Below are 13,514 nucleotides of genomic sequence, written 5' to 3'. Positions count from 1 at the left end.
GATGATCTTTTAATCGCGCGTTAGTTGAGGCGTAACAACCGTTCGCGGCTACGTGATTCATGATAAGGGAAGAAGATAAACAAGCTCGGGCGAAACTTAAACGGATTTTGAAGTCGCTCAGGGAAGATTTAATGCCATACTAAACCAAAATGTCGAAATTGTACGCGCAATAGGCGAAAGTGCAAACGAATGTCGCCGTTGCTGTGTCACGACAGAACCCTTTCCGCTAGCGATGAAAACGCGAACCAGAGATACGTAACCGATATATCAAACGTAGTCGAGCGCGGTCTCTGAATAATGCATGAGGGCGAGCAATGCGCGAACGGAGAGGCACATTTTCAGCACCACTGACGTTCTCTTTTTTCTGTATTCTACGAGATGAACGCCGTCCTGTTTCTCATTTTTGCCCTCCAAACGCAATGCGACATTTTCCATATAAATCCATTCAAATAGCAGGTACATACATAAGAGATTCTTTCATTACGACGCATTTTCAATTTTTTAGAGATAAATGTTTTTCATAAATATACTGAAGTAATAAAGAAAGCAGGCTCTAAAATTAAATTTCTTTTAGTTATGAAGTTGAACTTTTTTCAAATTTATGATTCGCGGATCAGATTTCAAGATAGAATTTTACTTGTAACTTTAAATTTACTTTAATTTATAATGTATAATAATATTTATATATATATGCGCATTCTGATTCTCAAATACTTTTTGTATATGTGGCACATAAAATTATAAAAATATATTTATCCTGAATTTGAAGTAAATAATTAATTGTTTTAAAAATAAATTTAAGATCAAACTAAGAAATTGATTTATTTTAATTATAATGTATTATTTTTCATAAACAAATCTATTTTAAATTATAGGCCGTCACAACAGAGAATATCTCATTGTGGAGGGAAACGATCGACCCAAAAGGCATCGGCATGTTACGATCTCGCCAAGCAAACACAGCGATGCCGATGGAAGCGGTATGTTCACGTATATTATAATATTATATTATATATAGAGTAAGAAAGGAGGTTATAGAATACCATTTTGCTTTATTGAAACGACCCAGTAGATATTCGTGTGACATAACTACCTTTGATACAAGTTAACCATAGAGGGATACCAATTATACTACAAATAGAAGCTCTCTGAATATGCAGAATGAACGTAATGTACAAACTGAAGAGGGACGATGGTTGTAGTTATGAAATGAAAGGAGGCTATGGAATTTATCATCAACTAACATATAATACAACTTCACACGGAAATATAAACACGTTCTGTTACCAAAAATTCAATTATATTATTTACGGATGTATTGCATCTATTTATAAATGTGTTAATATTTATACTTTAATTAAACTGTTATTAATTATATATTTAATTAAACTTTTATTAAAGATATGTTCATAACATTCTCAAAAAATAAAATTTTATTTACTTCCATAGAGCCTGTTTTGTTAATTTGTTTTACAATATTTTATTTCTATATTGACATTTTTTATTGTTTATTTACTTTTTATTTGTTATTACCTTTTTATAAACTAAAATGTAAAAATAATGACAAAAGTTTTAATTTTTTATAAATACTTTAAGTATTCAAAATGTTTTATACTTCGTAACTTATTATAGTTACAAAGATTTAGAAGAAATAAATATTTTGTTTATTTACAAAATAATAATTAATCTCTGCGTTGTGATGTAACTTTCTATAAAACATTTTGAATATTTAAAATGTATATATAGAAAAATTGAGATTACTGTCATTATTTTATTATTTTTCATATAATTCTATTTTATCAGCGAACAAATAAAAAAAATATTACTTTTTATTGAAATAACTTTAATCTGAACGGTAAATTGTTGCTAAATTTTTTATATTACTTTTTTTGACCTAAAAAATCGGTAATTTTTTCGTAACTTTTTCATTATTTTGAAAATAATAAAGTGTAATATATATTCTTGAAATTTAAAGCCTCTAGATTATAAAATTGATACTAACTTCTAAAAACTATGTAAACGTAAAGAGTAGTCACCTGCAAAATTGTCTACCTGTAAAACTAAAATGCAATTTTTACGACAATGCAGTAAACACTTACGATCAGTGACTCATATTGTAACGCCTAAGCATACTATGAAAAAGTCATTTTGATAGTATAGCTTTTAGAATGCATCGTAAACTATGCAAAATGGTATTCCATAACTTTTTGCGTAATTATAACTGCCTTCTCTTCCTCACGAAAGGAAAGATAATAACAGACGATAAAACCTTAATTAAAAAGTTTTGATTACTATTGTGATTAATATTTAATTATGACGGTTGGATGATTAATGAGACGAATTAAAACTGTTTAACTGTTGAATATTTGTTCATAGGTGACGTGACAAAAATTGAAGTGGAGCTTAAGGAAGCACCAGATGCTGTCATCGTCGGCTCTATGTCATCGGAATTGGAAGCCACCACCGAGCTCAATTCGACCTTTCCCAATGGTAAGTCTAATAATTTCATATAATCTCGGGGAAGTAATCTTGTATATGTAACCCTCGTATATTTCTGATCATGTTTCATGATATTTTTCCGACCAGTCTTATTAGGCAAGATATTCTTTTTAACTGTCTTCCTTGTTCTCCTTTCTTAATAAGAATTGATAGTTTCCGAAGTCTTCTTAGCTTTTCTTCTATATTACCGGAAAAATAAGCTTATTTGGATTTTTGATGAAACATTTACGAAAAGTAACATATAATCGCTATGTTGAAATTTAATAAAATTTTGGCACGGATTTCAATCTCTGATCGATATCGCTATACTCCAAACAACAGAAAAGAAGCATAACTGGAACTAAAAGTTTGATGAGATCTCTGAAACATTCATCATAAATAATGTTTCAATTTGGGAAAACCCCGAGAGCTCGATTCTTCGTACACCGTTTGTTTGTGTGAATTTTTGACGCGACTTCTCCTTGTTTTGTGGTAACAAACGAAAAGAAATGATTCGTGGAGTAATTGAGTTTTCCAATGTTTACCTTTCGAGTTTTCGTTCTGCACGTCAATTCAATTTTATTTTCATCAATCAACGAAGCGTTCAAAAGATCGTTTCATATCTCACGATATTTCCACGAAATCTACATTCACGACGAAGTAACGCGATGGTTCCACGATAAACGTAGATATATTTCCTTAATGAGTAAATAATCCATTATTGCAAAATATGCAGGTTTTTCGACACATATTGTATCTTCGCTAATTCAAGTTTAAGCACGTGGCTGCTATTTATTTTGGTTTTACATGAAACTACGTAAATGGACATATTTATTTTTGACGACACTCCAGAGATTTCACGGAGAATTGGTAACAGAAGGTCGATCACGTAATTTTTCTCGGGGAATAGAAATATGGAAAAGTAAAATTTCACATAAATTTATGATCAATATCATACTTGTGATCAAATTCGTAAACCACTTAGGAATCTTAGGATACGTTCTAACATATGTACTACAATAAAAAGGAATATCGAAAACTTTGTAATATGTTTGCACTTTCGCAGTTATGTAAATTAAATTTCAATTCTTTGAATATGTAAGTTTGAAAATGAATGAAAAAAAAATCTTGTCGCTCGGGGACACAAAGGAGATTTAAAGCAGATATAAATTATGTATAGAATGTCGTCTCGAACTATGTATACTCTACATACATCACGGATGCCAGAAAGGAGTATGCGAGCATTGTACAATATAATGGAATATGTCTACTCCTTTTTCTCCGTTTGATTTTCTACATGATAGCCGGCGAAGTAAAGTTCTCTCCGCGGACCCGTTTCGACCGCATAGGACAGTGGATATCAATTTATCAGTTCGATCGTTTGCCATACGAACGTAGTATGAAACATCGTTAGACGGCATTATACGACCACCAACAAAGGTTTACGTATGACTGAACATCGAATTGTACCCATGAGCGATATTTCCTGAGTTTATTTTCTCTCTCGCAGTCAGCCAGACATGTTCGTGTATAAGTTGGCTCGTAGATCAAAGGATGCACACGAGAAATTAGGTCACATTATCGTGGTCTCTCGTTGGATTAACTTTAATCTTTATACTAATTTATATTAATAAGAGTATAATGCTCACGCTGCGCATTCATTAAACACACTATAATCTTTCAATATAAATTCAGTATAAATTCCTTCGTTGTTTAATTGTATAGTTTTTATATACTTTATCGCAAGAAACAAGAGAGGATTTAATCAGGGATTGCAGAAACGGGCGCGGTAGTAGTACGAGCCGAGGAGGTCCTGATTGTCGTTCTTGTCCTGGTCCTATGGGTGGCTGCCATCGCTCTGTTTTTCAATCGATGGGGCAAGATCCGCATGCTCGAGCCGTACCAGCCAAAATTTCAGCAACAACACAGACAAAGCTGTACCATGGTCGATCCAAGCCCACTCCAGGTAAGTGCGTTTGTGCTGCGGTCGCTCTTCTCTCCACGTGTACTCTCTTATTCCGCAAGGGTAGCATATTCTGAATGTTTATACAGTAGTTTGAACACACCAAATTGCATCGTCGGATTAGCATAATGGACACAATTCGTGTAAATGTGTATAGCGCAAGCAGCCTTGGTGTGTCGGACTATATTCTACATGTCGCTGCGAGCGATTATGTATCTGTATATGTATCTAGAGATGCTAACGATAACTTGCGACTAATGGATAATCGGATAAGAGCAAATTGGTTTCCATTTATAATTTGAATTCTAATTTAAGACATTGATTGCATTATTCGGTAAAATTTACTAATTATGGAAATAGAATTTATTTTAGCTAAAAATTGTATGATTATTATGCGATTGATTTAATATCTCCCTTCAAATATTATGATTTTAATTCAAATAATTCTGTGCAACGTATCGGTTGTATTTAATTTAATTAAATAATTTTCGAAGTTTCTTCGTGGCGCGTACATTAGGTAAATGAGTTATGCGGAATACAAATATCGTAGTTAGCAGAATGAAAATTTAATTTTCCCGATATATTCATGTAGTGATGTAGAGATTCTGATTATTTTCCATTTAATTACCAAAATAACGACGAACATTGTGGAACTATAACACATAGTTGGAGGGCAAACTAGGTATGTTAAACCACCGTTAAAGGAGATTAGCAAACTCATAAGACCAGTGTAATAACTACCGTAAACCTATCCAAGATACGTACCAGTTAAACATCAAATATTCTAAAACGTATTGTTATATATATATATATATACACACATATATATTAAAGAAAAAGTAAATGACAAGTTCTTGAAACGTTCAGTTTAGAAATAAAGCTTATCAATTTTTTTTAAGTACGAAGTATATTATCTCTTTTTCAAAATGCAATTTACAATCTAATAAATACATACATATGCGATGGTTCGTATATTATGATATAAACAAGCAATAACTGGGACGTGACGTTGTTGGCACGAACTAAGCGAGAAATAACATACATGTAATATTTCCCTTACGCTACACGAGTCACGTAGACGTAAATCTTGCTTCTACATCTGGATTCTACGTGTACGATTATAAATTTATTCATATCTCTTATTGGATCCTTATGATCAACTTCAGTTTCAGTGCCATTCTTACGAATCGAGTCAGGAGTGTCGCAGAACAATGTTTAAGTTAGTTCTACGTTGCGCAAAAACGACATATAAAACGAATATTAATCATAAAAATTGATTTATAAAGAAATTAGAATTCATTAAAACTCTTATTATTTATTTCTCAATGATATTTTATCGGAAGGATGTTAAATAAATTTTTGGACAAAGAGATGTCGATCAGCGGTCGTGAATCGAGAGAATGCATATATCCAATAAGTCAGATCGTCGATATCTCCATTCATTCCATATTCCAATTGCGAGCTTTGGAAGTTCCTAAATCTTGTAGTAGCCATTAAACTGCCAAACGCATTTATGTCAGTTTATTTATCATTCATAGATGAATGCAAAATAAACGAGAGGATTTACTACTGCGTATTTGTTACAAATTGACTCTCAAATGGTTTCCCGTCGGAACGGGCGCTTCTCATCGTAGTCCGATAACATATATGTTTCGTAACCGGCTTCAGTCCAGATGACTTGTGACCATGTATATTTTAAGATTTTGTTACACAAAGTATGTGTAAACAACGTGTGAAGCAATTTATCAGAATGTTCTGAGATGTTAGTCTTAAGACGTAAATGTAAGGTAAGGTAAAGCTTATAATCTAAAGACTAACAGTCTCTACAACTTAAGTTATAAATTTTTCTCTGCCTTATCCTGTATCCACGTTTAAGACAAACTAAGCGAGTACATCTCGTTCTCTGCCATCAGCTAAATTAGCCTAATTACTTATTATAATTAGTCTAATTAGTTACAGACAGTTTAATGGATATCCACATTTGGTGGGCGGCATATAAAATCTAGATTGGACTGCTTTAATTACGCTTCGATTTTTGAATCGGTTTCAAAGCAAAAATACACACGATGTTCTTTAATCAAATATATCTGCTTACTCCATAATGAAAACACATAAATAAAATCCAGATTGGAACAAGAGAATTTGTTGCGCTCATCTTTCATTTAGGTATATTGGAATTAAGCTATTTTGTTTTATAACTCTATAGGGAGAGATTTTAGATAACAAACATGCATGTACCGTATTTGTGTGATAATTTTTTTTACGATATTACTGCATTGACGTGTGTGCTTTATTATTCATGCGGTTTAGAAAACAAATTTTCCGAGCGAATAACGCATTGCGTCTGGAATCGACCTTTATAGGGGCATAGAATGCGTCAAATATTTCGCGATGTCAGTTGCATATATTGGTATTGGATTTGCTGGTATAAAGGAATACAAATCACGACACGAATGGGATACGTGTGCTCCAAATAGATGCTCAACAACAAAATTCACAAACCCGATCATCTCGTCGGGCTGTATACCATATATTGGCCAACGTTTTTACGAATCCTCTATATATAGCCATACTTTCATTTATTTCGTGCAAAACTTTGCTGCTCAATATTGACATTGTATTTTTTTTATCGCATCAATTAATCACTCTGGCGCATAAAAGCGGCAAAATGATCCCGGGTTCGTTTGTGTTCGATATAAAAGGTATATTAAATGTTTTTGTTATAACGGTAGATTTTTGTTTCTACATATGTATACATATGGATAGAACAATGTATGTGAACGAGATGTTACACGGACGTACGTTTCGCATCCGTGAGTTTCGAGCAATTACTTTTAGATAGGAATCACCGTTCGCCAATATGTATTTCAGCGTCCATGGTAATTCAATCGCGGAAACGTTCGATTGCACTGGCGTTTACTATGTCAGAAGCATGTCGACCTCGATTCTATCAAATCGGTCAAATCGCGTATCTTAAAATTGCTGACTACGGTCTGCAGATGTCTCAGTAAAGTTGACTAGAAGCTATTTTTTTTATTTGGATATGCACGGTTGAATCAAAATATAAATGTCCTAACGACATAAAACACGATGAATATACCTACAATATGTCTAATTATAGAACTATAATTTGAAATACGAATAATAATAGGCTTAATAAGCTTATAATGATGTAAATTAATTTGTATTTCTAACGTGACGCGAGAGAAATTGGAGACAGTTGCTCATCGGTGATACACATAGATGAAGGTTCTTTATTTGATGAAACTAAATGAAAACTTTTCTCAAGATACTTCACGTAATTCTATTTAAACGTCCTGACTCGCAAACCATCCTGGTCCGCAAACTATCATTTTGAATGTCCTTGATAAGTGGGACTTCGTTCCGATCTTACAAGAGATACTCGAATCATCGAATGCTGGATCGTCGATCTCGGGACGAGTTTACTGAAGTCCAGTTTACTGTAGGATTCTCAGGTATACCTGATTGAAGTGAGTCCCGCGAGAATTTTCAATATTCGATTGAATATCCTAAGAGGAAGATCGATCGTCTATTTGCACTATACGATGCGATTGGATTTACTATTGTTCTCTAAATTGTTTGAGTGAGTACTTGGTGAGCTTTCAGAGGATTACAACATGCGGTTAGTGGCTCTAGAGCCTCTAGAGGGAAGTTTATGTCGCGCACACAGTCTGGCATATTAACACCATTGCCGACTGCCTATCATGCATATTCCAACTCTGTACAAACGAATATCTTTCCACTGATTAAGTAGGTTCCTGAATATATCCATAAATCTACAGATTTTTGATCTACATATTCGAGTGTTTATCCATAAATCCATATATTCATAAATTTTTCAATTGGTAATTTACATTTTCATATCTAACTGAGGAAGTCAAAATTATTTTCTATTTGTACAATAAGTTAACATATATATTATTAACTGACGTATATCTTCTGGATCTAAATATTAAATTCATATTGTAACAATATTTTGTGACGGCGAGGTCTGCAATTTATACGAGGTGTTACGATTATGCTAATGCTTGCGAATAACGGCATGATATTACATGCAATATTCAAGACAGCATCTGTATAATGAAGCGGTATGCACATGTCTGCGTATGGAACCTGTAATTTGTCATTCTAAGTACGCGAGTGTGCGCTGTGCGTAGTTTCATCGTTCCATTAAAGCCTTAAAGTAATATCGTACATATTACACGCGTTTCCGTTTAGAAGATATTATCCCGTCATGTTTCTGATATGTGTATACGCGTACCCAGATCCGTAATCCTCTGAAGTCGCGTTAACCAATATCGCTGTCCCGTTCAATTTTCATGATTGATGAGTAAGCTACGGAGAATAAGCTATTGAAGGGAGCTTGCAGCGACTTTCAATTATACGAATAAATTAATTTCACTGGAATATTTTCCCATTAAATAACTGATATAGTAATACAATATTTGTTAAAGTGGGATAATGAAGTATATTGTTTACATGATATAATCAGATACGTAAAATATTTTGTTTGGTCGTGCTGCGATAATGCTGTGCAATAATTCCATAATTTCCTAATCATCATCAGCAGTATTCTGTTTGTCTATACGTCAATTCTATAGACAGCAAAATAATCGAAAATCACGTGCAAATGATGATGAACGGCTCGTCGGGGTCAGATAAATTGTCGAAGATATTTAGCGAATTTCGATGTGTGCTCGGGGCACTTCATTGTGATTGGACAACCCATACACACTCAAACGTTGAACATTCCCTGATAATTAGGATCGTGGGAATTCATTCCAAGTATCTCCAATCCAGTATAATTCAGGATCTGAGTAATTAGTAATTAGTTTCGCAATTTCTCTCTCTTTCTCGTTTCGTTACAAACGCGCACGGTTCTACCATACAAGAAAAATTGTAACCTTTTCGTCGTTTAAAAAATTATAGAATAAAAAATCTCGTTTTACTATGACCCTCGTTTACCTGCGCTATGACATTTTATTGGTACAGTTGATTCTGTTTGTCTAATACGCTTCGCGTTGAGTCACTCGTGAGGATCGCGAAGAACCGTAAATTGAGCGCAGCATGGGTGGAGTACGCTTCTCCATCCTCTTTTGCATAATACATGTAAATGCAACGTCATCCCTTTCAGCGAACTCGCGACACCCGTAATCTCCGAAGATGCAGCACCCGCTGCGTCTTATAAAATCCATCGCGATAGCAAGTAGCAACCTACGTCGAGCGTCTAGGATATTCTCGCAATGAAAATCGCGAACAGTGCGAACATGTGTGTCGCACAAAAGTTCTCCATTGCTTTTCAGCTACATAGTTTAGCGAGCTACCGGTGGCGCGCTATCATAAACCAGGACTCTTAAAATGTCCTATTTACGTCGCACGAGAAAATCTTATAACGCAATCTCTCCCCCTGGTTATAATAGAATTCAACAGAATGGTGTTATAACCCGATTTTGGCCTTGCGCGAAGAAACTTCGATCGCGTTGGCAAACTTCATTTACGAAGGAACAATATTACTTCCGTTAGCCACGAGGCTTTTATAAAACAAATTCCTCTCGTTATCACAACAATACTGCCACGACCATTAAACCGCCATCGCGTCTACTAGAAAATCATGTCAACGTGTCCGACATACACATGTGTCTCCGTATATCAAGTCACGTCCGCCCAACACACCTTCACCGACAGACGACCAGTCACGTATCTTGTTATATATCCCTGGTCCAAATGTTTCTTTAGGAACATCATCATAGTTAGCCTATTATTTATTTTGGCTACGACTGTATATACACGGAAAGAACGATTTTGCTAATGTATCTGAAAATTTAGCTGAGTATCGGATCTGAAAATAATTGTGTTGGAGATTAAAAATAATCATGTAGAACGCTCAAGCATAATCGGTAATTCAGCAAAAAGCTTTGACATTCTTATAACCAGCTTGAGCGTCCTACATAATTTTAATAATCTAATAAAATTATTTCAGATCTGTATTCAATTAAATTTTTAAATAGCACAACTTTAGCACAACTGTTCTTTTTTTTGGTATGCAAATTATATATTATGTGAGATCATAAGTTCGTTCAGTTTTTTGTGCAAAATTTGAACGCAAAATGTTAGAAATATTTTTAATCGCACACTATTTTGTCCGTTTCATTCTCTATAGATATGGAAAGGACGGATTTGCAGCTACATACATAATACCTACAAAGTTAGCTAAATATAAATCTGAAAATAATTTTGGAGTGTCAAAATAATAATGTAGAACGCTGAAACTTGTTAAAATATTAAAATATTTTGCAGCTTCATATTCTTCTGTAATTATTTGGATGGTCCAAATTATTTTCAGATTTGTATCTGTCTAAAACTTTCAGTTCTCAAATTTCAGCAAAATTATTTTTTCGTGTATCAACGAAAAATTAGACTTTTTGATTGGTAGAAACCTAATTCTGCACCTCATATTGTCTTATTACGTATTCAATGGGATAATGGAGATCTCTATGCAATATTCGATTCACAGCTAAACAGTCATTCGATATCATCCATCATTTAGGGTAAAAGCATATTACGAATATATATGTATAAGTCTCTCATCGATACCGGCTGTCCGTACTCATTAGTATCCAGCAAAATTCTTTCGTAACAATAAGTTTCATTATTCTTCTTTCGCAGAGTTGATATTAGTGATAAACATCTTCGAGATCAATTTCTCTTGCAACGAAATTTGGCAAAACATTTTTTTGGCATATGCATTCCATTCCTACACGGCACGTATCTTTTTTCTAAGTTCATCGTGTTCTTATACCTTTACGGAAAAAAAACACCGAAAAATATATTATTGTCTTCCATTTTCAAATTGTTGCTAAAATTCCCAACTATTGCTAACTATCGTGTATTGAAATCATCATTCAGAATATATAATATATGATATTTTATATGTTTGACAGCAATTAATGATTACAAAAGCATTTGAACACCGTCTACCAGTGAAAATGAACTTATAGTTTTACTTAATATATATATAATAGATACACATATATATATACATATATGGTATATATATATATATATATCACATGAGAGAAGAGTGTTCTATTTAAAAAAATCATAATTTTTAATATATTTAATATAAAATATAAATTTATATATATACGTATTTAATGGGTCTGATTTGATGTACATACATACATATAATACAATTACGTATCGTGTACACATGTGCGTATACATATGGCATATGTACATATACTTAACCGCTTAATTATAACGCCAATAATATACTTGATTGTCGAGGACATCTATCTCTGCATCATTCGTTTTTTAACCATTCAAGTTGTCATCAAAAGTCATGTTCAACGACTGTTACGTGTCGGCATATATTACAGCTGCGTATACATATTTTTAGCCGTATCGCATAAAATCGATAGGTACAAAGATGTCAACTTTGCGTCGCGTTGCACATTTGTCGTGGACTGCTGTTTTAAAAATAACTCGCTGCGCGGATATAATATCGTAACTAACTATATACTGTTGTAAACTAAGTTTCAATATCATAAGGCGATAAATAGACGTGTTAGGACTCGTCGGGATTTTCCTCTTGTTTGCAGCACCGGAATTCGAAGTTTAACATCTACTGCATGGAGCATCCGGTGCACCAGGTGAGCTGCGTCTCGGCCGCCGGGCCGGCTACCAGGCTGCGCCAGAACAGCGTGTTCGTGGGTTCGAGCATGTCGCTGCTGCCGGCCAGCCAGGAGACGCCCAGGCGAGCCAAGAGTGCGTTCGATCTGCAGTCGCTGGTGCACGCGGAAAGTATGGGAACGCAGAACGATGAGGAGGAAAGCGACGGTGACACGCTGAGGACCCTTAGGTCTATCGGTGAGACATCGCGACTGTTGCAGCGCGAGCGTCGACCCAGCACTTACCAGTTCGACCGCATGGACGTTCTGGCGAGGCCGACGTTGCAGCACGAGCGCGGTATGAGTATCTGTCACTTCGACAGGACAGACGTCCTGGCCAGACCGCTGCAGAGAGATCGCGGCATGAGCATCTGCCACTTCGACCGGATGGACGTCCTGGCCAGGCCAACATTGCAGCGCGACCGTGGCATGAGTATTTGTCACTTCGACCGGACGGACGTTCTAGCGAGACCGCTGCAACGCGATCGTGTCAACAGCATCTGTCACTTCGACAGAATGGACGTACTGGCGAGGCCCACGTTTCCGCCCGGCAAGTCTTTGTTACGGGAGAGACGCGTCAGCGTGTGCAATTTCCTGGAGAGGGACGAGGAATCGACGAGCAGCAGAAACATTTCACAAAAGGACAGACGGTTGAGCTTCAGTAATGTCGACAAAATCGAGACTCTTGGGAAATCATTATCGCGTAGAGACTTGCGCGGCAGCATCAGCAACGTGGTGGACAGCAAACAGGACAGCCTGGCGAAATCAAGCATGATCAAAGAGAGGAACAACTCCGTGCACTTTGATCGTCCATCCTGCAGTAAAACGTCCGACGTCGTGCTCGGATACAAAGCGACGTGCGTTTAATCGCGGCTTCTTCCAGGGCCTCCTGGAGAACGCGCGAGGGCGTCGACTCCGTGACGATGGTCCAGTCGCGGATCTACTTTGGACGAAATACGGCTGTGAAATCCTTTCGTAATCGCTTTCAATGCCACATTTATTCTTTATATTTCTTGTATTCTTTTATTGATTATTCTGAGAGATACCACAGCCTTGCGAGCACTGATCGCGCGTCCTTATTGAACCGTCAAAATACGATAAATAATCTCTATTTAAACGCGCCAGTTTCGAAATAACGGCTTTCCCTCATTTCCTCCTTCGCGCGATAAGCGCCCGACTTCGCTCGCTCGTTTTACAGATGAAAAACGATCTAGCCTCGGTCAAAGAAATATCTCGCACCTATTTTTCTGCGCTTGCAATATTAAGTGCACGTCGCGGGTGCTCTCCGGAAATTAAAGGCGCGTCGCGTGGACACGCAACAGGAGGACGTTGAAAAGCGTTTTTCATCGCGTTTTACCCTTTTCTCTTCCTTCTCCTGTTTG

General features: G+C 35.8%; 1 protein-coding gene across 1 annotated transcript; it reads left to right on the top strand.

The window, feature by feature from the left end:
• Positions 1 to 419: 419 nt before the first annotated feature.
• LOC108772637 (uncharacterized) lies at positions 420 to 13,122 on the top strand. The gene is made up of 5 exons (XM_018538209.1): positions 420 to 456; positions 876 to 980; positions 2,377 to 2,490; positions 4,257 to 4,444; positions 12,064 to 13,122. Exons 1-5 carry the CDS (start codon positions 420 to 422, stop codon positions 12,997 to 12,999), a joined length of 1,380 nt encoding a protein of 459 aa, XP_018393711.1. The 3' UTR covers positions 13,000 to 13,122.
• The last annotated feature ends 392 nt before the right edge of the window (positions 13,123 to 13,514 follow it).

The sequence above is a fragment of the Cyphomyrmex costatus genome, unplaced genomic scaffold (genome assembly GCF_001594065.2).
Source record: "Cyphomyrmex costatus isolate MS0001 unplaced genomic scaffold, Ccosl1.0 scaffold193, whole genome shotgun sequence".
NCBI lineage: Eukaryota > Metazoa > Arthropoda > Insecta > Hymenoptera > Formicidae > Cyphomyrmex > Cyphomyrmex costatus.
The sequence above is the reverse complement of the archived record's forward strand: the minus strand, read 5'-3'. Positions and strand labels throughout refer to the sequence as shown.

Excerpts from the sequence above, each read along its gene's own strand:
- LOC108772637 (XM_018538209.1), top strand. The coding sequence starts at position 420 with ATGCGACATTTTCCATATAAATCCATTCAAATAGCAG. Across the intron at positions 457-875 it reads TAAATCCATTCAAATAGCAG|GCCGTCACAACAGAGAATAT; the intron begins GTACATACATAA and ends TTTAAATTATAG. Across the intron at positions 2,491-4,256 it reads CAATTCGACCTTTCCCAATG|AAACGGGCGCGGTAGTAGTA; the intron begins GTAAGTCTAATA and ends CAGGGATTGCAG.